Source organism: Tyto alba, unplaced genomic scaffold (genome assembly GCF_018691265.1).
Source record: "Tyto alba isolate M040663 unplaced genomic scaffold, T.alba_DEE_v4.0 Super-Scaffold_8, whole genome shotgun sequence".
Classification (NCBI taxonomy): Eukaryota; Metazoa; Chordata; class Aves; order Strigiformes; family Tytonidae; genus Tyto; species Tyto alba.
In genome coordinates, this window is record NW_024881329.1 from 18,409,964 (window position 1) to 18,434,248 (window position 24,285).

Sequence of the window (24,285 nt, forward strand, 5' to 3'; positions counted from 1 at the left end):
GATGAGAGAACACCAAAGATATTCATGCACACACATGGCTAAGGGCTAAACTGATCCCCAGCCCCATGGCAGGCCCTTTCTGACAGAAATGGGACTGAAATGGATTTGACAAAGGCATAAGCTCTTGACAAGGGTGTTATACGGCTCCTGAGTCTGCAAAAAAAAAATGAGGCAGGAAAGAAGACATATTAAAGTCTCTGCCTTGGCCAAATTCCAACTCAATTAATTACAATCTGCCTTTTAAAATTCCCCCTGAAGTTTCAGCTAGATAATATATTCTTCCATGCATGTCCTGCGAGGCTGAGAAACGTCGCAGCCCACCGCTGAGCTACCCTTTGCAGATAGCACGATTTCTGCATGCAATGCTTATGTTAGGTCAAGCTTGTGAGGCCTTGGGACCCTGGAAAATGAGAAGTGCTTGGTAGAATGAAGATGATGAAACCATACAATAACAGTGGCGGTCACTTTGCTATAAATCTTCCTGATGTGAAATTTTTTGGTAAGTGTGCTCATAAAACCTCACTTCTGCCTTCTAGTGGATAAAAGATAGGAGAGCACTGCAGCAGAAGAGAGAACTACTGAAAGGAAAATTGGCTTTGGATTCCTCAACATCATTATTAACAAGCCCTGAAGATCAGACGCAAGCAAAAATTTTGTCATTTTTACTCATAACAGTGACTATTGCATACACTTCTCACCTTGAATTCCTTTGATTGTAATAGCACAAAGCCCAGCTTTTCTCTTTTAGTATGAACTCAACCCTACATGGAAGGCCAAGGATACTGAGGTGTTTAATACTGGGCTGATTGTGATTACAACAGGTCCTGCTGCATCCACTTCTGATTATACTGTAAATAACTCTGCCACTAATACAGAGGACAGAAAAAAACCCTTTCCTTTGCTGCCAGTAGACTTTGTAAGAAGGCGGTTTTCAGACTAGCAGAAGCAATAGTGCATATGAAATGCAGATTGCCACATTTTTCTTTATATAAGCAATTGTTGCCCAGTTTGGTTTCCAAACAAGCTCCGTATCTACAACTGACACTGATGTTCTAGAAATCTTAAAATTAGGCTAATAGCGTGAAAAGCAATGAATGCAAATGTAAAGATTCCTCTGAGCTTGATGAACGAGTCCCCAAATCTATACATTTCTGTATACTAGAAATTACAAAAGAACCCAATGGTTCCTGGATGAGTGGTGCAAGGGGTAAGCTAGTTAAGACTTGCTGGAATTATTTTCAAACGGAAGAGTTTCATTCTTTTTTTTTTTTTTCTGATACACATACACATTTTTTCGTGTAGGAGAATAAAAAGAGCAATGGAACCACTTGTCCAGTTAGATGTTTCTTCTGTTTCTGGGAAGGAAGAGCCCCTGGCAACCACACAGGCTATGACCGAGTGGCTGGGGAGCAGCTCTGCTGAAAAGGACCTGAGTCATTTGGTGGTCAGCGAGCTGAACATGGGCTTACAGTGTTCCTGGCAGCAAAGAAGGCCAACAAAATCCTGGGTTCTATGAATAGGAGCACAGGCTGTCTAAGAGTTTGTACAGCGTCCAACCTTGGAGGACTGGGAGACAGGACTAGAGCCCTCCTGAGTTTCCTTCCAATCTGAACTCTTCTGTGATTCTCTGATTTCACATTTCCCTAGGCATAAAAACTATCCATAGTTACAGGATTTTGAGATGTCCTGTTAGAAATAAGACATTTCTGATTATTATCTAACAACTCCAAAGACCTCGGGAGGAAACATCTCTTTTTTGCAGTCAGTGAAAGTTTTGATATTACTTTAAATGGTGCCAAAGTTTTGCCCTTTGGCTCAAATCCTCACTCTGTTACTTCGGCTTGTCTTTCAGTGGCTGTGGTGGAATCCAGCCTTGGCTTGGGGTCAGGCATTGCAGGTCTGTGTCCAAGCCTCTTCTCTTAATCACATCTTAAGTCTGTTAAAACTGCAGCACCAGGCGAAGGTTAACAGTCTCCTGCCTTTGTCCCTTCTGCAGTAAATCACTTACAAATCTTTCTAGTGGACTGTAAAAACTGAATGATGTCAAGTACATAACAAGCATTTGGAAAGGGCAGGACCTTAAAAAAAGTCTGCAGTGATGTTTATGGAGCATAGATTTGGTGTGAAATTGTGAAATCTTTGGAGGCCTTAAGAAATGGGGCAGCAGAGTTGTTTTCCAAGACAGGCTGCTTGTCCCACTCCCTTCCCTTGCTCCTCTCATAGCTTTCCCCTTTTCTGCAGGGAGACTACTTGCCCCTGAACTGGCTTCTGCCACATCCCCATTTGTCCCACACACACACAAAGAGAAGGGGCAGGCTGAAAAACTTCTGCTGAACTCCAGTAACTATCTAGAAGTGAAGTGGGGAACATGAGTCATTTCAAAGATGAGGTAAGTGGAGTTTCATGGAGTTTGTTTAGAGAAATTTGGCTTCTGACACTGACTTTCACATGAAGAAAGCATGTTCAGGAGATCCCTAAGGCTTCCCATGAGACATATCCAGCAGGTGTGATAAGGAATGCCAGGATGCTGGTCTTTAGCTCTGGTGCACCATTGCTGCAGAGCAAGGTGTCAAGTGCTTGAGTCAAATTTCAAGTGAGCATCACTGAGGCCTCCTCCACCCACTCCCACTTGCAAAAAAGAAAAAATAAGACCAGTGCCTCTGGCCATATCCACTCTTGACATTTGACAGTCATTAAAGCTGAGTTTATTCTTTCTACGGCTTCTCATTATATCAGCTGAGGTGATGCTCTCTCTTCTGTCCTGACTTGGAAACTCTCCCTTCTCCAGATAAATCTGGGGGTTCAAGTGTTATAAGTAGGGTTGTGATCCTAACAGAAATTTATTTTCATCTAATGCTTACACTACTAATTCAGATTATTTTTCATTATTTGGGATTAAATATTGGCATGGGATGCCAAATGCTAACATGTATTTGTGTTCCCATAAAGTTGCTGGTTTGAGTGGGCAGTGAGGACTGGAACAATTTGGAAAATTGTGTTTGGGGCCAAGAATGGTGAGGGTGAATGAGGGTATTTTTCTAACAGAGAGCATAAACCACCTGGAGGCCACTCAGTACATTCCTACAGGGAGGAGGAGATCCCTGCTGAATGTGCAGGGAGTGGTTCGGAGTTCTTTACTGCCTTTGCTAATGAGACATATTTGGCTTCTTTAATAAAACTGGCTTTGGTAACTGCACTTTGAAAGGGAAGGACAATGTGCAGCACCTAATAGCAGTTATGCCACTGAAGGGCTTCAGTGATTTTTTTTATTCTCTGTAGAGGTTTCAGTAGTAATCTTCAGTCACTTTCAGACAAAAGTCTAATATGACAAATTTTACAAATGATGAAAAAGTTTTATCAGTATTGAGTTAATAAAATGGCATTGCTTACTTAGCCTCAGAATATGCAATCCATATCTTTTCTTATTAAAACTAAAACAAAAAATACACCTTTCAGGACAAACAATTCCAAGATTATTTTTTCCTAGTGATCATCTCTGATGTGCTGTTTGTCACTAGGGATGGCATGTCACCTGCTGAGGATAATTGTGAGAGAATGTCAAAAAGCTGAGGATTGCCTCCATTCCTTCATCATATTCTTCACTGGCATGTGTAGGCCAGCAGAATTCAGAGCTGAGCCCCTCTCTGAGATGTCTCCTTATTCCTCCTTCAAACTTCAGTGACTATCCTGTGCACCTCAGAGCATTCCTGCTTTGAAGTTCGAGTTAAAAATGGATTTTTATAGCAGCTCTTGAACGCTCTCTTGTGGTTAAAATAGCAAATACTTTTAATGTCACATCACCTTTTCAACCCAATTTTGATTAACAAATCATTCACAATGGCTCATGTATTTCCGAGTTAAAAAGATGTTTAAATTGCAGTTATAATTATTGTTATAACTATTATAATATTTTATTATAATTTATTCTTAAGCACTAGAGTAGTGTTTTTCAATACAGAAAGTACGAAGAGTGAGTCTAATATCATTTCTGTGCATCAAGTAAAATTTTTCCTTTTGTTTGGCCAACTAACAATTTTCATCCTCGACTGTGTTTGCAAAGGTCAGTGGTCACTGAGAATTCATGTTAGCCGTAAATATTAAGTCCTTCCTTCCTGCATATTTTCCCACATATTTCAGGATTTCTTGCTTTCCAGAGGAGCCATTCAAGCTCCTCATAGAAGCCCTGAATGTATGTCACAGAAAATTATAATTTTTCATTTCACAGCAGAAAGCAAAGTTGAGAAAGAACTAGGTGACCCAGTTATGAAAATCTGGCAGCTCCAAGACCAAAGGACAGATTAAAGCAAAGAATATGCCACAGACAGTAATGACAAAATGCTTGTTTTGTTTTTGAATAATTAATAGATCACAAGCCTGTGTCCAAGGGAATATTTGCATGAAACATTATTTACATACCTTTTCAAATGTTAATTGCAACCTGTCTTGCAAAAACAAACACACTGGTTCACAGACACACATTATTTGAATGTTTTCTTTTTTTTTTTTTTTTTGTCTACTCCCTATTTAAAGACCATGTCTTCTTATTTGTTTGCCTTTCTTGTCACAGTTACTACCTTAATCCTCATTGTCAGTTTAAACATCAGACTGCTTTTCAAGTAGTCTGAAGAAACTCGGAAAGCTGCTCCAGTAACAATCCTACAAGAAAATCCTGGATCACATAAGGCCCTTGGTAAGTATTGTATCCCCAGTATTTATTCCAAATCACACATTTGTGGATTTTGATTTTGATACAGTATTCCTTCATTGCAACCAATGCAACACATCTCTTACAGTGTGAGCCATAATCTGCCAAATAATGGCACTTTTGCAGACTCTGAGTTCTGGACCAAACTAGCTCCTGTCACAGAACCAAACACACACACGGCACGGCTCTAAATTACATCAGCCTTTGCTGACTTCCTGGTAGCAATTTGTAGTCCCAAAATAACTGGAATTCAGAGCTCCTCATTCTCCAATCTCATCTTCCAGCTTCCTCCAGCTCACTGTCAGACCAGGGCTTTATCCCTCTCCAGCATTTGTCCTACTAACTGCTGCCAACTGCAGGTCTCGGCTCTTGCCTTTAGCTCTTTGGGTCTAACAAGGCCTCCTGTCCCCAAATGGACTCTGATCCAGACGTGGTGATGCAAAACGAAACTCGGTGGTAGGCCTGTGCAGGGTTGATGTAAACCTGCTTCCATGTTTACAAGGAAAACTTTCTGTTAACAAGCAAATTGCAGTCCCAGATGATTTTTCATGACATTTCTCAGCCTTCATCCTGATGACAATTTCTTGGTTATTAAGTAATTAAAACATGATGTAATTAATTTTACTTTCTAATTAGATAATTGTTCTGTCATTGCAATTCTCAGAGTGTAACATGTTATTATTGCAATATGTTCGTTACTGGTGTCAGTGAATCAAAATTACTTTTTTTTTTTAAACCTTAAATCTTGTGTTGGTCCTCAGATAAACTAGCTGTGCTACAGTCTCCTCATGGAAAGCTGTTCCCAAATTTCTGATTTTCTCAGCTGCAGTAGGGTCTTACCCTGTGTGTTTCTGCCTCAGATAGCTGCCCGGTGAATAGCTATATTGATCTTCAAACACATTTATAACCCATTAATCACTGGAGGCCTGGGGAATAAAATTTCCCAGTGAACTTGAAGAGTTTGGACTTGAAGAGTCCTTGAACTTAATTTCATGACTGCAAAAGACAACATGCCAAAAGTGACTGGCTATAGTCATGTAAAGGCTATCGGGGATGGCTCCACGAAGGAAGGAGAGCCAGGAGCCGAGCACAAGGAGAGCCCGGGGCAGTGACCCCACTGACAAAGTGCAATCCTGAGGTACCCACGTGTGGCCGGGTTGGTGACAGTGATGGCTTCCATCGAGAGGCCATCAGACAAGCTGAGGGGACAAGTCAGGGTCCAGCCAGGAGGTCCAGCCACGATTAGCAGGGCGCAGGGCTGAGCAGGGGCCTTCTACAACAAAGTTGAGGCTCAGTGGCTTGAAAGAAAAAACTTATTGAAGCACAGGCAAAAATTAGGAATAAATATGAATTTATGTAGGTGATCTCTTTATCTGTTTTTACATGCTTTTTGTGGCTTGAGGGTTTTTTTGTTTGTTTGGGGCTTTTTTGAGCAGAAGCATTGGCAATTCTTTAGTGGAAGAATTGTTCAGCTTCCCTGGGATGTGTATGTCCTTGAGGAACGTTTTTATGTATGCCCCCAAGAGTGCTAAGCAGTCAGAAAGAAAAAGGGCTAGAGTGCCAGTGGGCACTCCTGAAGACAGTGTGTCTTTGAAAGGCAGCTGTAACACCAACATATTTGGAAATACTTGTTTAATGCAACCATTAATTTTTATTCAGATGGACCTTTAGCATAAGGTCTGTGATTAGTCTTCCTCAAAATAGCCCAGCTGAGCCTCAAATACTGACTGTAGCTAAGAATTATCAACCCATCCTTGCTGTCCTCTAGACTGGAGATATTTTATGTCTACATGGATAAAGGCTTTCTGCATTCTCTTCATGCAAGTATTCATTGTGAGATGCAATTCTATTCACTCCAAGGAAATGTCATCTATATTATTACTTTATCTTCTAAACAGACAGAGGTAAACACTACAACAGTAGATAGATGCATAGACAGAAATTATTTAAATATGGTCAATATGTTGTTAACCATAAACCTGTAGGTCCTCAAAATCTTCGAAAGGTAGGACATTTGTGCTTTAATATATATAAAGAACTACAAAACATCCTGTGATTTTCTTTTCTTTTACTTTGTGGTTACATCAGTAGAATTTAAAGATTGTACAGTAGAATGTAAGATACAACCTGTATCTGTCCTTGGATAAGTGCAGAGGTTACAAATGCTGTTGTTTACATCAGCTTCCAGTTCTTCTAGTTGTGCTTACTAAGCACACTTTTATTTGCCACATAAGAATATTTTGTATAAGAAGGTTTAAGTATTTCCTGTTCCTTTCTGACTTTGCTGTACTGGAAAACAGACATTAGGTTAAGAAGTGTAAATGAGATGACAAACCCTGAGATAAGCAGGTCAGTATAAACAAATACACAAGAGCCAGACTGCAAAGAGGCATCTTCTCATCTCAGTGCACAGGGATTTACGCATCAGCACTATTTTCTGTTTTCACACTGGGAGAAACTTTGCCTTTTGAAAGCTCATAATAAGAGTTTTTCATCTGGGAAACAAATTTAAAGCAACAGATTGATCTAGCCACTTGCAAACTGATCTGTATACCAGGTCTTTCTAAATTAAATTACAGATGCTCCGCCTCTATTCATGAAACATCCTAAGTGTCTGGAAAATGAAGGAAATGAGTAACAGCCGGCATAAATTTGTCAAAATCAAAATGTATCAAACTATTTAATTTCCTTCCATGAAGAATATCACACAGACAGAGGAGAAGCAGGTGACATTTTCTGACTTTAATAAGGCTTCTAATACTTTCTCACACAAATCACAAGCAACCTGACTAAACATGACCTAAATGAAACTACTGTGAAGTGGGTGCAAAGCTTGTCTGCTTAAAGAATAACTGTCAGCGATTTCCTGTCAAAATGGAAGGATGTATGAAGGAGGGTATCACTGGAATTTGTTCATGTGTCCATGCTAGTTAATATTTTCATTATGCCTAGGTGGTAGAACAGATGATATGAAAGCTGTGGGAAAAAGTCAGATACTTTGGAATCAAATGTGAAATGGTCAAAAAAAGAGATGAAACCCAGTGTGGACAAGTCCACCTAGGCAGCAATAAACAACTTCATAAACTCATGCTGAGGGATAATGTGTTAGCCAGTATTTCTGCAGAAAAAGATCTGGAGGTGATAACGAATTACAGGCTGAACCTTGGTGAACAGTGTGATTTTGTTGCAGAAAAAGCAAACATCATATCTAGTTGCATGTATAATGTGAGACACATTATGTAACTGTATTGTGATATCATCATTAACATGGACTTAGCTGGAGTAACATATCCTGTTTTAAGTGCTACATTTGAAGGTCCGTACAGGCCAATCAGAGATAGCATTGAGGAAAATGTCAAGAATAGTCAGAGGTCTAATAAACTTCACCTATATGGAAAGGTTGAAAGAACTGGGGTTGCTTGACTTAGCAAAGAAACCTGTGAAGAAATACAACCGTATTACCATATTGTGTTAGAAAGATAGCTTTCAAGAGAAAGAGAAAAACCTAGCATTTTTGTCCAGGATATTTAGGATGAGAAGTAGGAGCATCAACATTAAAGTAACAGAGATTCAAATTACATGCAAAGACAATTTTCTCTCATGAAGCATTAAATAACTTGCCTGGGAGACTAACACTAGCAGGCCATCCCAGGACTAAACTGCATCCTGAGTCCAGCCTATCCTATTTCAGCATTATGGATTCCGTAAAATAACCAGTCATCCTTTACCTTCAAGTTACTTTCAAATTTATGCCTCCCTTACCTTTCTTATGTATGGGATACGCAGGAAGATTTTGATGTAGCAGTTGGAGAGCGTAAGGCTTGATCAGCAGTCTTAAGGTTCACTTGGAAACTACGTGCTGGGACCATGAATAACTTACAAATATCATTAGAAAAAAACTTTGTTTTTCTAATGACTATGTACAACCAAATCAGCTGAAGAGGTGAAGAGCTTAGATACCATTTATTGGGGGCTAAGTGGCCAGGCAGTAGCTGGATCCAGCCTTTGAGTGTGAAGAACTATTTGAACTCCTCTGTACATAGATTCGTAGAAGTCAAGGGAAAAAGTTGGTATTGGACACATCACAAGCCCCATGTTACCCATTCCATCTAGGGTAAAATCATTTCTATTTGCTAAAACATAAGGTTTATACAGGTATTCTGTCTTAAACTGGAGACATCAAAAGATGGAGAAGATATCACTCCACCTGATAGTTTGCTCCAGCTGTTGATCTTTCTCACTGATAAAATATCTCTCTCCCTCAATTGCAACCTTGGTAGCTGCCAGAGCCCTGAGTGCACTAATAAGCTTTAATTGCCCTGAGCAGCCCCACCTAGGGTCTCTATTCACTGCCTCCACCCATGGGCCCAGGAGCCCTATTTAAGCTCAGGCCTGGACCTAGACCTGTGTCATGTCATGGACTCTGACTATGGGGATCCTGACCTACAGTTGGGTGCTTTGGCTTGATTTTGATTCTACTTTCTTGCTGATGGGTTCTCTAATGACCTGGACAGGGTCTGCTCTGCTCCCTCCCTTGGCTACTACAGGGCTGTGCTATGCTGCCATGCTTGGTGTGGCCTCACCCAGGGACTAGCTGGCCCTTGGTACTCCCTGACAGTTTCTTTGGCCTCCAACTACTGATTTTTATGATATCTTCCAGGACTGTATTGAATATCTTTTTAGTAAGTACCATTTTATCTCCATGGTTAAAAAGAATAGCTTTTTGAAACAAAAAAGGAATTGTTTTTTTCAGTTGATTATGAGTTTTAGATGATAACAACTCTAAATGTTCTCCAGAAGTAGATGTCTAAGATACTTAGACAGTGATAAGCTCAATTTAACTTACAGCCTTGTGATACTCTCATTTAATTAGTGTGATACAGTAAAGTGGCTGACAGGTGAAAAACAAAATAAACAAGAAAACCCTAAAACTGAATAGAAAGCTGCTATTTAGGAAGATGCTTTGGTTGGAGCTGCAGCATTTATTGTAGCACTACCCAATATTTACCTTAACAGTAAGGAAATAAATACAAAATTACTTGGTACAATTTACAAATACAAAAAGATTGCTGAAAAAGCAAATTAAAGGGAAGACAGGTGTAGAACAGTCTGCATAGTATGGTAAACTGGGCCCATTCAAATTTGCCAATTCAGGCAAATATAAAGGCCTAAGAGGTTTTGAACTGCTTTTCAGTGTTGAGATGTCTTCTTTGGTATGCGTGACCAACCTACTCCCTTCCTATGTTGGGACTTTGTAGATTAAAATGAAGGTTTGATCTACTTTGCATATAGTTTATGTAGAAAAGTAGTGTCCCTGACTGGTTATTTACTTCTGTAAGCTGAAGACTTTTGTAAACAATTGCTTCAACCAAGGGCCAAAGCACTGTGTGACATCAGTAGAAACAGAAACACACTTTATAATGATTTCCCATCAGTGGCTATGTAGGGAAATATATCATTTAGGGGCATTTAATCAATTTTTGCTGTATTGGATTGAAATTATGCTAGTTTTGACTAAACACGCCATTAGACTTCATTTAATCTCCTCTGAACCCAAATAATTTTTGAATTTTTTAATTGATCTTGCTGCTAACACATCAATGTTTAACATTTGTGATAAAAAAACTTGTAAATTAATTTTACTCAGACAAAAACATGTACTCAGCTTTCAATCCTTACTCACAGAGGTTTATTTTGTCTGGGTTTAATTTTATTATGAAAGTTAGCCAGCCTGAGGGTTTAGATAGAATGGGAATTTATCTCCTCTAAGCAAATTCCTTTGAGAAAAGGAAACTTAAATACAAAACAAAGCGATAACTTTCTAAAACTGCCTGATAAGCAGGAGGAACCACAGCTTTTGGTTCTTCCTGTTCAAAAGCTTTTGAAATTTGCAGAGTGGGCCCCTCTTAAGACAGCAGAACTAAGTGAAATTTCAGATTCTCCCAGGCTCCTGTTCCCAAACAGGGCTCCTGCTCTGGATTGATATTGCCATAGCTACACTTCTGCTATCCGAAGTATGCAATTTCCAAGGCAGGTAAAAGATATTGTTGCCTCTTCTTCATTACCCTACTTTAAATGTTGCTGTTTTAGAAATTAAGTTTTGGTTTATTTCTTTTTCTAGCCATAATCCTTGTACACTAAATCCGGGAACTGGAAATAGAGGTTGATACTTCTCATTTTCTGTGCACCACCAGTGAAATAGGATCTGCTTTTCAACTTAAGCTGTGATTACTTCTACCCCTGTTTTTACAGTCATGTTCTCAGTGGCTTCTGAAGTCTCATAACATTTCATTAAATCAGTCAGGGAACTGATTGGTGAATAGATCTGTGATAACATGTGAGAAGGGAAATTTAATTTTAGTCTTATAGATCCTACTGACAAAAAACAAACCAATGAAACAACAACAACAAAAAACAACCAAACAAACAAAAACCACAAACCCACAACCCAACACAGAATAAATAGAAATTATTCATTATATTTTGTCCTATTATTCAGAATAATTCTGAGTATGAACAGGGAGCAGACGTGGCAATTAGGGAGAAAACTATGCACCATGGGTCAAAGTTCCTGGTTTGAGGAAGGAGATAACACAGCAACAGGTTGGGAAAGCTGGCAAGATGTAGGTCCAGTTGCTGTGTTGGAAAAGAGGGTAACAAGAAGAAGGAAGGATGCAGGGCTGGGGTACCAGGTTTGAGGAGACAAGCGCACGTCTCCATTTGTCTGCTTTGATTGCTTGTGTAGGAATGGTCTGAACAAGGCAGAGTTGCAAGGAGACACAGCTCATCCTTGGAGCTCACAAGGAACTAACATGAGACCTCACTCTCGCTTGGAAGTAGCTCTTAAGTCACTGCGGAACAGGAATCTTTTTTCTTTCTTTCATTCTTTTTACCTGGAGAAAGAACAACAGGGTAGGGCACTAGTAGTACTTCCCTGTAGGATTTTCCTGAGGGAGCAGCAAGGCTTGGCTTGGTTGGAAGTCCCCGAGCAAGTGGGCAAAGGGAGGAAATCTGAAATGGGAAGGGCTGGGAATGTGTGTCGGGGGTGACAAAAGTGATGTAAGGGGAGGATCAGGAAAAACCCTGCCTGAGACAGTACTTTAGTGAATTTCTATGTCCCCACAGAATATTTATACAACAGTTGAGCCCTGACTATACCAATAAGCTCAAGACTTTCTTTCCCCCATCGTCTTTTTTGTGTAAGTGACTGGTTGTGTGTCTTTTAAATACATCTGTCTCTGTTTTTGCCCTTCAGAGGGCTGGAATCTAAAAAACAGGCAGAAAAGGTGTATGCAGACTTTCCAATTACAGCTGATGTAGAATAATGATGGATAAAAACCCAAAGAAATCTAGCATGGGAGCTAAGTGTCTCCTAAATCTGGATCCCCACACTGCCTGCAGAGGGGTGGAGGCCTTCCTCATCTTGAGCAATTTTGTGGTCTAAAGGCTTACGTCTGTGGAAGTACTACATGTGCTGAGGGGACATTCTCTCCTCTCTTGACTTTCTATAGTGACTAAACAAATGTGACTCCAAGCAACTCCAGAGCTGACCTTCATCTACACATCTCACAAACATGAAATACAATGCCAGATCCTTACAAATAAAAAGATTTGATCTGCACCATAATTATTATGCTGGTGTGACTTCAACCAGCTAGCTAACATCAAAGAAGTCAAAGGTGAAGAGACCTGAATCCAGATTTACAGGCAGATCATGCCACACATGGTAAGTAAGGGGGTAGTTGTCTCTAATAAATGTAAAAGCTGAGACCCACATGCTAATTACAAGTTTGTCATGCTAGAAGTTGCCAGGATAAATCTTGCTCATGTATCAGAAGTGGTTCAACACTTCCTCAAAGTAAAGAGGCTGAGGTCTCAACTCTTCTTTGACAGTGGGGAATTCTTATGTTGGGTGTTCTCTGTCAGGCATTGATGATCAATACTGTTGACACAGAAGTATGATGAATTTGTGGTCACTGTTTTTTGAGGAATGGTATGAAAGAGGTAGATGAATATATGACAGCATGACCTGCCCAAGATTATAAGCACGTTAAGTATTAGAGATATTTTAAGAGTTGAGACTGACTATGCAGTACAGTTTGTTTGTGTGAAAGTTATTTTTGAGTGAACTTTGGAAGTACAGAAATTTTACTTCTAAAGTTGACATGGACTAGGGAACCACATGTACTTCAGCTGTTCCCAGAGACTGCTGAAGCGTCTGGAGATCTGGTATGGAGCCTACGCAGTGATTGCAGCATAGTACCGACGATGAATTATGTGATAATACAAGTGACAGGTATTTTGGTTACAAAGTTGCCATGTTATAATAAGAATCTGTTAAATTAATTTAGTAAGGCTTATCTCATGCTAAATTAACAAATCTCTTTTTTTAAGTATAATATTAAGTCCTCCTTTTGCAGTCCCTGTGTAAGATACTCAATGCTTTACTTATAGTTACTTGTCTTTTAGTATGTAAACTTAGCAGTAGTCTCAATTCCATCTTTGGCTAACCAAAAAGCCATCCAGGGTAATTATGAAGAGCTTTGATGTAGTAATTGTCATGCAATTATTGCTCATGTAATCTCATGTAATAACTGCTCTCAGGAGCAGTATTTTTAACCTTTTTTTTTTTCTTCTTGAGACCATGAACATTTTCTATTTTGTGTTACACTTTCCCATGAAGAATAAATATCTCATGTTGGTGGACAAGATCGGGGCTTCATTCTGGTCCAACATGTATTCTTAATTTATTGTTACTAACTCTCCCACCAGCTCTGATTTGTCAGAGCTTTTATTGCAGGTTTTTTTTAGCTCTTCAGCTATTCAGGTTTTGAGCACAAACTATATTAGGATCCTATGACTTGGCTAAAAAACTTGCTTAAGCTGTTGAGTGCCCAGAGCTTATGCAGAATCACAATGTCAACATAAGAAAAAGGAGAAATGAATAGGAATGGATGAAACAATTCTGTATTATTTTAAAGCATTGTATTTTGTGGTCAAAAAGCCTCAATGTGCTTCACATGTTCATGAAGAAACTGCATTTGACTTGGGAAAAAGGTAACTTCAACACCTGTGTAAGGGGCTTGGAGAAATAAATGCATAAAAATGTTGTAAATACAATGTTACTAAGAAAATCTTCTTGGTGAATAGTGAAAAGAAACAGATTTTCAGTATTTGAAGATATTTATTTTATACTTCATTTATTCGACTGAAATAATTGGGTTGGGTGATTTATTATGCTTGTTTTATAACCTGTTATGCAAAAAGAGGTGATTTGGAAAGCAAATAATCTAATATAAAATGACAAAGCATAGAGCAGCTTCAGAAAACACAGGCACACGTGAGAAGTGGAAGCATAAGAAGCAGTATTTACAGATGGAATGAAGGAAAAAGTCAGTTCAAAATTAACTACTACAGCATGAGGTCAAAGAAGGCAGCTTCTTGCTGGATTATCAACTTGAATTAACTCCTGGGAAGCAAGAATCAGGATGCAAACAAGGGCAAAGACTGCCTGATCGTATTCAGGGATTTGGTGAGGAAGAGTAATAAAACACCTCTCTTGGTGGTGGAGAACCATTAGGTTGGCCCAGGTGTTCAAGAAACAGAGCTCTTTCTTGTGTCAATGTAATGGATTGTGTGGATCCATGATTAAACAGATCCAATAAAAATTCAGCTTTAAAAAACAATGGTAAAAATAATCTTAAACTGGGGTTACAACCAAAAATTCCCTCTCAAATTGGCAATTACTGGGAATTAAATTTTCAGAGCCTTATATTCTTGGACTTCCATCCGTTATTAACATTATCCAATTTATTTAGCTCCCCAGCCTGCTGAAGGCAGTGGCACTTCATCTGTTCCTCACTAAGAAAGCATAGTATTAATTCAAAAATATCCTTTCCTTCACAGAAAACCTGATATTTCAGTACAATGTATTTAAATTAGTATTGATTATTTGTTGTCAGCGTAGAAGTAAAGATTCAGCAAGTCCTAGCTAGACTTGGTGCAGCTTTGGGTCACATAAATGTGTAAGACTAAACTGGAATATGTTACCTAGTATTCAGGGATTGTATTGGGAGAGGTGCAGGTACCTCTACACACATCCCAGTATGAAAGACAAATGAGGCAAGTTTCCAGTGACCAAAATGCAGCTATTAAGGCCCGAATTACACCTGTGGCACGGCATCTCTCTGGAAGCTCTCCCAGAGTTTTAGGGACGTGCCTTAAAGGCATGAGTAGGCTGAAAACACGTTTTGGAGTCCCGCTTATAGCGGAAAGGTACGAGCAGCGAGACGGCCTACACTCCAGGGAGACAACCCGCCACCTCATACCCATCGCCTCAGCGCCCCGCTCCTCAGGGGCGTCCACAAGCCGCCCAAGCACCGCCGGTTGTGTCCCGGGCAGCACAGCCCGGTGCCGCGGCGGGGGTGACCGGCCCACACCGGCTCAAAACCGAGTCCCGGCGGGGCGCGGAGCCGGGGACGCGGCTGCTGTCGGGAAGGCCCGCGGGAGGCCGCCCCGCCCGGCTATTGTGTCTGGGGCTTAGGCGCCCGCCTCGCGCCTGAAAGACCCTACTCCCCCCCAGAGCCGAGCCAAATCGGGGCCGGGCGCCCGCAGCGCGCTGGCGGGCGGGCTCAGGCGTTTTCATCGGGCAGCCGCAAAGGGCGAGGACCCCGCTCCGCTCGCTCCCGGGGCCGCCTCGCCTTACGCGCTGGCGTGCGCGCCCCCGCTCTCTCCCGTCGTCGCGGAGGTGCAGCGGGCGCAGGAGCAGCGCGGGCGGCGGGGCCGGACTCGGCTGAGGCGGCCGTTACTCCAGCGAGAGCGCAGCGCACTGAGTTCCCCTCCCCGCCTACCGCCTCCTCCCCCACCCCGGGCCACTCACGTCACACGGTGAGGAGGGTGGCAAGGCCCCTCCGGTCACCGGGGGAAGGGGGGGTGAGGTGGCGGGAAAGGGCCGAGCTCGGGGGAATTGAACGTTGGACGGCGACAAGCAGCGCCGGTCATGTGATCGCTGCGCGCGCGCCACAGTCATTTCGCTGAGGGGAGGGGGGGGGGGGCCACGCGCGCGCCGGCAGGTGCGGCTTTTCTCGCGCGCGCTCGCGCCCGCGCGCTCCTGGGCGTGGGGAAGCGGCCGTGTGCGCGCGCGCGCCCGCCCGCCCGCCCTCCCGCGTGTCCCCTCCGGCGGCCCGTTCCCCCGTAACGCGCCCTCGCTCTCTCCACTTCTCTCTTCCCTCTTTCTCCGCTCTCGCCTCTCGCTCACAGAGATGCCCTCGGCTACCAACAGCACCATGGCGAGCAGCAGCGGGAAAGCGGGCCCGGGCGGCGAGACTGCCCCGGCGGCGGCGGCTGCCCCCCAGGCAGCGGGCGGCAGCATCACTTCGGTGCAAACCGAGGCCATGAAGCAGATTCTGGGAGTGATCGACAAAAAGCTGCGCAATCTCGAGAAGAAAAAGGTGCTCTCCTGTCCCCCCGCGGGCTGACCCCCCCCCCCCAACCCCCCCCTCCGGTCGCCCACCTTCCTCGCCCCCTCCCCTCCCCCCGGGAATACCCCCGCTCTCTGGCGAGCCTTGCCCCCAGCGTGCGGCCGTCTCAAAGGACCTTGAACCGTTCCCGTTCTATTTTTCCTTCCTCTTCCTTGTGCCGGCCACCGGTCCCCTTCTCCCGGCCGTGCCCTCCTGTTCCCTGGGTGAGGGAGCCTGCGGCCTGCGCGGGTTGTTCCCGGCGTCGCCCCCAGGGGCCGCCCGCTGGAACGTTCCAGAAGGGCGAGCGCCTCTTTCCCGGTCCTTCCCTTTCCCCTTTCGGGGGTCTCCCGGCCCCTTCTGCTGGCCGCCCTCTCCTGCGGGCCCAGGAGCCAACCGGGCGCGGCCCCCGCCGCCCCCCCCGTGCGGCAGCGGCGGAGGGCAGAGCCCGGAGGGGTTGGGACTCCCGGACCCCTCCAGCCCCGCGGGCCGCGGCCGCCTTCTCGTTCCCGGCGAGACCCCTCGGCGGCGCGGCTCCCTTCCCCCTCCCTTCCGCCTTTTGTTTCCTTCAGCGGGGCCTTGCCCAGCCCCGCTCTCGGCTCCCTGCAGGGAACAACCCACCCTCCTTCATTTCCCTGCTTTTTTTTTCCCCTCACCCCCTTCCCCTCCTCCGTCGCGGGAGCACTCCCCTTCCCCAGCGAGGAGCTGCGGGGAGAGGCTGCGGCGCGCCGGGGTCCCCTCAGAGCCCGTGCACATGGAAGCGGGAGCTAACATGGCGGCGGCGGAGGCAGCCTCAGCCTCTCCGACGGAACTGCATTGTGCCAGCAGCCTGCACAAAGCCGGGGGCCGCCGGCCACCCCACCCAGGGGTTTTTCATCTCTCGTTTTTCATCACCCTGAGCTCACCCCTTCTGGGAGTCTTAGGTCAGCTGGAAGCGGCCTTTCAGGAGTTATTTTTAGAAATAGCAGTGACTAAATTCGTGGTCCTTGGACGGTTCGGGTTGTGACAAGAGAAAAAGGGTGTCGTGGTTACTTACGGTTTATTGGCACCCACTCAGTGCTCAGTGTTGCTGGATTAAATGAGCCTCAGAGGGCTTTCCAACCTACAGAGCATGAGGTGTCCGTCAGAAGAATACTAGCACATGTAGCCTAAAGTCTTGCTCCAAAACACCGTATTACTAAGCCAAAATTAGGGAATACTAAAAGATGATGTCTGCGTTGAAGCCCTAAATCTGTTTTTGCCCTTAGAAGTAAATAAGCACAATTACGCTTCTATGATTTTTTTTTAACTAGCCCTTTAGATCATAGTAGTCTAGACTAGTATTCCTTATTTGTATAAGATGGAAATACGAGCAGTAAATTAGCCTGTACAGGTGAGTTGCAAATGAAACAAACTGTGCTTTACCTGTAAATACGTGCACAGTGTAGTTACCCACTTTAAAAATGGATGTTGAGTTTTTCTGGTTTTAAAAAAATAATGACAAAAAGCAGCATGCTCGGAGCTCTTCTTGATTCTTATCTGAATAGGTAGGACAAGATGTCTGTCTTAAACTTGGCATTAATAACTATGAATGTGTATGCATACAAGAACACTGGCCCTCAACTTCAGAAAGAATGCAGATCTTTCTGTACATCTCTAGTTGTTTCAATAAAATTAAATGGTCTGAAATGATTGTTGAATCTAACATACACAAAAATCCTCTAAAAATATTTTTCTGTGATGTTCAACATGTAATTTTAAAACCTAAAATTAGCAGGTGATCGTTTTTCTGATCTATTCTGTACTTTGAAGTAATAAAGAGGATAAGCACACTCTTACTGGTGTGTGGGTCAGCTTTCCTTTCTAGTAGCGTTTTTATTTACCTTTTAAAATAAATAATTTACACCTAATTTACACTTGGCTTAGCCATTCTGTTTTATTTGAATGGACTTTGGACAACTTTAATAGTATCTTAAGTTAGAAAGATGTGTCAGAGGCTGTTACTCTGACAGAAGAGTGAAAATTGGTGACAGTGGTCTCATGGAGGCCCTAGATCTTGGGATGTGTTTTTTGTGTATCTGTGGCTGCTGTCACTACTTTTTATAACTATGGTGTCAGAGCATGTGAATAGAGAGGATGAAATGCCTCTTTTTTCTGGAAATGGCTTCTGTTGAAAGATGTTCTGTTAAAATTAAAGCATCTCTTTAGGGGGTACTTAGGCAGTGTGGACTTAAAAAAAAGAACAGGCAAAGGCTAGGTCTTGACAAAGAAAAGCTAGGTGTGCTCTCACACTGATGAATTAAAGTTCAAAGATTTCTCCCAAGTCTTAATGGACTGAAGCAGTTCTGAATTGTACTGAAGTAGGACTCCCGTGTAAACACTGTAGAAGCCATGAGATAAATTGTTCTTGGTATATTAAAGCAGAATTAATAATTTTCAGGCTTGAGCCTATCACTTGGTAGGGGAATCAACAGTTCTCTAGTAAATCAACATCAACAGTTCTTTAGTAAATCAGCATTCTTTAATAAAGAGAGTATTGCGTGCTTAGGGTCCTGACAAAGCTTTTTGTACACATGGGCATTGGTATTTTTATTTTATTACTTGATGAGTTTGCTTCAGTACACAAATTCCATCATTTTCCTTTATTTTTAATCTTTTGAGGAGAGGTTTTTTTCTGAAACCATCCAGAAAGTAAAATAGTACTGCATGCTGGAGTGGGTGAAAAATCCGTTAATCTCACTGAAAACTTGTGCCTAGCTGAACATTTAATTCTTTCTTTGTTAGCAGCTGATAACAAAGGCCAGTAGAGATGATCTTGAGAACTTTGTATTTAAGAATAAATACAAAAATATATTTGACTTAAACACGTGCTTTTGAAGGTTGAAAAATAATTGCTGTGTAAGAGGTACCATCTTAGGTTTTAAATGGTAGGTGCAACTTTTAGTTGAGGAAAGGTCATTCTTTATGAAGAAATGAGAAATTTTGAAGTAAATTGTTGAGTGTCATGTTTCCCTCTAAATTTAGAGGATAAAATGATGTAACAATCAAAATGCAGTACACAATATCAAATCATAATATTTATAACTTAGTTCTATATTATTTTGAATGCTTTTTTATAAACTGGAAGTACTAGATTATTAGTTACACTTTCATTTTTCTCTTTCTAAAAGTGACCTCGTTATTTGAAAGAATGAGTGTTGGCTTGTGTTAAAAGGGACTAGGATAAATTGAATTGTTGTTCATAAATGTATGGGAAAATACGGCCTGAAAATGTCTGTGTTCTCTTGATCTCAATATTTGGAAATAATAGGGATGCTATCCTCTTTTCCTCCTGTGTTCTTAGATGACTAGATATTTGTGTGTGCATAGGAGAGGGTAATTGAAGAGGTATTTTCTCTACAAGACCTTCAGACAAGCAACTTGAGTAGATGTTGACAAGTTTAGTTAATCCAGAAGTTACATGAACTCCTCTAGGTTTTTGTTAGGTGAACTGAGGTTTGAAACCTACTAGCTCTCCAGGTTCCCTAGGAGAAATACTTCAGTAAGACCTGCATTTTCTTCTTCTGCTTTTTGTTTTTTAGAGGGAAAAACCTTTCCAAATTAAGCCAGTTGGAGATCAAACTTGTGTCTTGATACAATGATGAATGAAAAAAGCAGTTATTTTTGCTTTCAGCTTGTGTAATATGGCATGAGCTATATAAAACCAGTTTTTAAAACCAAATGTTCTATCAGGGACAAAATATCTCATCTGCTAACACATGGTTTAAGTTATGGGCAGGTGATCACAAAGATGACTTTTGGGCAACTGTAAATATAAAGCATGTTAGCTTCAACTAATTGACATGACTTGAGCTTGGTGTACACAGTTAAAAAGATGGCACGTTTTAGCTGTAGCTGGTAACTTAAGATGCTATTGCTTTATCAGCTTGTCTGAATTTCCAAGTAAGTGTAGTCCTCACTGGGTTTAAAAATGAATACTGAAGAAGTGCCTCTGTCATATGAGGATTTTCACTGGAACAGCAGATGGGTATTTCAGGTTCATCTGACTCGATTCAATAAAATGTGGAGTTTCCCATAGGAAACAGTTACGAACCAACAGTAAAAGCTGAGATCAGTTTTCTATTCTTGTAGGTGCAGCTAATGATAGCAGGGGAGTGCCACGCGTCAAGTTGCCCGTCAGAAGCAGCACTCAAGTGCTTCTGCACCTTTATTTGAGCCGCTTCAATGTTCAAGGCTTGTTTTCAAATTTATCTTTGGAGGTTTATTTTTGGAGATTAAACATGATCTTGAAACAAAGAAATCATAAAATTTGTTTGAAACTGTGTATTGAAAGCCCAAATCTTTCTTTGAAACCTCCCTTGATAGCAGTTTTTAATAACCAAGCTTCATCCCTTAAAAATGAAGCAGGTTTATCTGTGAAATTATATGGTGGTTGCTACTTTCTAGTTTGACTTTGGTCTGGTTTCTTTTTTACTGTTTTATGTAGCATAGGGATTATTTCTCATATCAAGTTCAGTTAACTAGATACATGATAAGTCCTGCAAGCTGTGAAAGATCTTCTAGTTACTTAAGTTTTTCAGATGCTGCTTTGGTGTTTTGTTGATGCTTTTTCTTTTCTTTAAGAAGAAAAAGATGTACGGGGTGTGTTGGTAGAGCCCAGTTTGTCTTGGTTGTAGAATTCACTTGCTGTTATAAAATTAACTCATTTTCAACAAAGATGATGTGGAGAACAGAATCTAGGTCTCTTACTGTGTAGTCAGTTTACCTGTAGGTTTATAGTGGTTCTATAGGAAATACCTTGTGGTGATTTGGGAAGAGAACATATATATGCAGCCATCCAGACTTTCGGGAGTTTCAGTAATCTGTGGCTTAATTTAGTTCTGGTTAGTGAAGAAGCAATTTTTTTTTTTCAATCTGTAGTCAACTAATCAGAGTTTGAAAGGTTCATATTTTGAAGATTGCACATACCCATCTATTCTGCATTTCCTTGGGAAGGAGCGGGTCCCCCTGCTAGCCATTCTTATATCTCTTGCTATACGTGTTTGGTGGATCGGGTTCCTGACCCAGGTGTCAGTCTGGCCATGCCACTGTCCTCGCTGGCGCGTGGAGGTGTCAAGAATGTGTGGTGAGCAGAATACCCCTTTTGTGATCAGTGTCCTCTGCAGTAAGCTGATTGCGAGACTGCAGTGTCAGAATTGGTGTGTCTGTCACTCGCTTAAAAAACTAACACAGAGTGGAGATAGTTCTTTCTGAACTGCCAAACGTACCTGGGGGGGAGACCACAAGAATATTACAACTGTTATTTAAAAAATAAATGCAGTTTAAACAGAAGACTTATGTTTTGTGTTCTGGAGTATTGATGTTAATGTTTCATTACATCTTCTTGGTGATAACTCTGGACTGAAACAGCTTCTTGGGACTTGTTGGGTGTATATATATATTAGTAAGTGCACCCAGACAGTGAATGTGAGAACTGTGGCCGTTTTTGAGAGTTTCTGAACTTCCATGTTTCATTAAATTGATGCAGTTTAAGTGTTCTACCTTTTTGATTTGTTTTCTGCCTATTTTTCTGAGCAAGAGGGAAGACTGAATTTTATTTTGTAGTCATTTCTGGGCAGTCTTTGCTGAGAAGTTAGACTGATGAATGAGAGTGAACATGATGGTGAAGGGCAGACAAATTACAATGTACAAATGTAAAACTGGTTAATAAACTTCTGTTTTACAGCTTGGCTTTTCTTTTGCTTCAGTGCGAAATCTATTAGGCAGCTATTTTAAATTTTGTATTATCTTAATTGCTTGATTCTGTTAAAAAAAAAATACGTGCAGTTTTTGAGGTATGTCAAAAAACAGACTTGCAATAGTCCACTCCATCTTTTCTTAATTTGTAGTGAAATGTGCATTGCAAAATGTTTACTTCATTTGGTTCAAGAGGTTACCTTCTCCCCTTCCACCTTGCAGCTTGTCATATACGCTTGTGCAGCTGTAGCTGGCATAAACCATACCGTTGAAATTATCTGGTTAAATATAGTGCCTCCCTCCTGCTCCTGGCCCCCTTTTTAAGGGTTATTTTTAATTAGATCATTCCAGTGATACAGTTTATAGCATAGCACTGTAAATGACTGTAACAGCACAGCTGAGTGGTCAGGCATTTTTAAAAACAGTATTGTTTTTGAAGCTAATATCATGTAACTGCTTTTTTTTTTTTTTTTTTTTTTTTTTCACTTTAGGATGACATTTTGGTGGCAATTTGGAGGAGGTAATGAGAACTTGACTGTGAGGGGAATTACCTGTTACCATAATAAAGTAACTCAATTTTGGATCCCTATTAAAATAAAATCTAGGTCATACTTAAGCAATGAACACCACCACCTTCCCCCTGCCTTCCCTGCTCCCCCGGTATCCTATAGGTAGTGCTTTTCTCCAAAATACTTCAGGTATGTCAGTGAAAAAAGCTGAAGCACAGTGGCTTGCTATCTGCAGAACCGGGGACTGCTGACTCATGAGCTGTTTAATAGACAATTTATGTGCTCACTTTGCCACTTGATTTCCTCCCTGCCCCCCCCCCGCTGGTTTAGCTTTTATGCTTCAAGATCTATATCCGTGATGAGTGAGGATGAAGTTGTGTAAGGTGGGGTAGAATGAAAAAAATCTTCTTGCAGACACTGCAGTAGGTTGCTAAGCAGGAATTTTACTGCAGTTATTTTACAGCACTAATGCTGCTCTTAGATTGCTGTTAGTTGACAGTACAGATCAAAAAGAAGGCATTTTGCTTCCTTAATACTTTTGTGTAAAGCAGCAATTGTGTCTTACAGGGTCTTTGGGATAATAGAAAAATGCTTACTTGGCATTTGAAATCTTTGTGATAATATACAAGTAAATACCCATTTGTTTGTCCTCTGCATTGCAGCTAAAAGGACTTTCCTTCTTTTACCTTTCTGATATGAATGTTTTTAAGGAAGAAGAAGTTAAGTGCTTTTCTATTCCTAATTGCTATAAACAGACATATTACCCTTTGTTTTTTGAATAGAAATGAACAAAGCATTTATATTAGACCTAAGAATATTTGACCATTTAAGAAAAAGCAATGCAGTGTTTAAATATGTTATTGCAATATGCTTAATCTGAAGGTACCAACCATGCTGAAGTAAGGCTGCATGGAAAAAGTGTGCAGAAACAATTGTAGTTATTTAGGGTATTTTTGTCTCTTTCCTCCCTTGTGCCCTTAGCCACCAAAATGGATTACATGAGTGTTTTGCAGTGTAATTTGGCAATATATGTTTTCTGCAACAAAGTTGACCTAAGTAGGGTTCTAGAATTCTATGTGCTATTATGCTTGCTTTACTCTTGTTATTTATAGGTTCGTGGTGGAAACTGGATCACAGAAATTGTTGGGTTTTTAATGCATTTTTGCAGACACTGTTTAAACTGGCTCATATTAGCAGTCTATTTACTGTGCAGCCTCACAAACAATTGCATCAGTGTGACCAAGGGAATTGTAATCTGCAGCATGGGAGTAAATGACTTGAGCAAATGGGAACTTTTAAAAATTTCTTTGTCTGCGAAGCCAGTTCACTGTAGGATTTAAGCTACCTTAAGCATGGAGGCGTCAGTTAACCTGGCTGGCTTTGCACTGGGGTTTGCAGGGTTTGAGTTCTTCACCTTCCCTTTTGACTTCACAGCTCAGCTGTGATCTGTTAAACATTAAAACTACTTTTGTGATTGTCCAACCATGTTATCATCCATTCTAAAATAAGTAGGTAAAAGAGTAAAATGACCTTATTTCCTGTTGTGGTAGACTTCTAATATGCCAAATGCTCTTCAGGGCTATATTTTTGACATACTACCAACTGTGGTTGCTGCATTTGACAACTATTACCTTGCTAGTGTCTGTCCTCAGCATGAAATTCCCAGTAACGCATTTTTGGGGCTAAGGAAGTTCTTTGAATTTTCCTACACTGTTACTGGCTCTAATACACTGAAAGATAAAGTAGTTAAATGTTATATCTAACCTGTAGGTTTTCCAGAGAAATAAACTGTTGACACTATGTGACATCAAAAGACCAAGTCTCAGAAGGGTGGTTATGTGTTTCAGTAAGGGATGCTGGGCATCAGATACTTTGTAAGAGGAGCTTTCTTGTTAAATTG

General features: G+C 41.4%; 1 protein-coding gene across 2 annotated transcripts in view; it reads left to right on the plus strand.

Annotated features, from left to right (window-relative positions):
* The first annotated feature begins 15,388 nt into the window (after positions 1–15,388).
* CAPRIN1 (cell cycle associated protein 1) overlaps positions 15,389–24,285 on the plus strand; it is a 35,049-nt gene continuing 26,152 nt past the window's right edge. The window contains exons 1-2 of one of the 2 annotated variants that reach the window (XM_042784503.1): positions 15,389–15,592; positions 15,965–16,155. In XM_042784503.1, coding sequence (XP_042640437.1) covers positions 15,967–16,155 — 189 coding nt within the window. In that variant the 5' untranslated portion in view covers positions 15,389–15,592; positions 15,965–15,966. Of the gene's footprint in view, positions 15,593–15,839; positions 16,156–24,285 lie in introns of those variants that run through there. The other variant, XM_042784504.1, reaches the window with a different exon arrangement.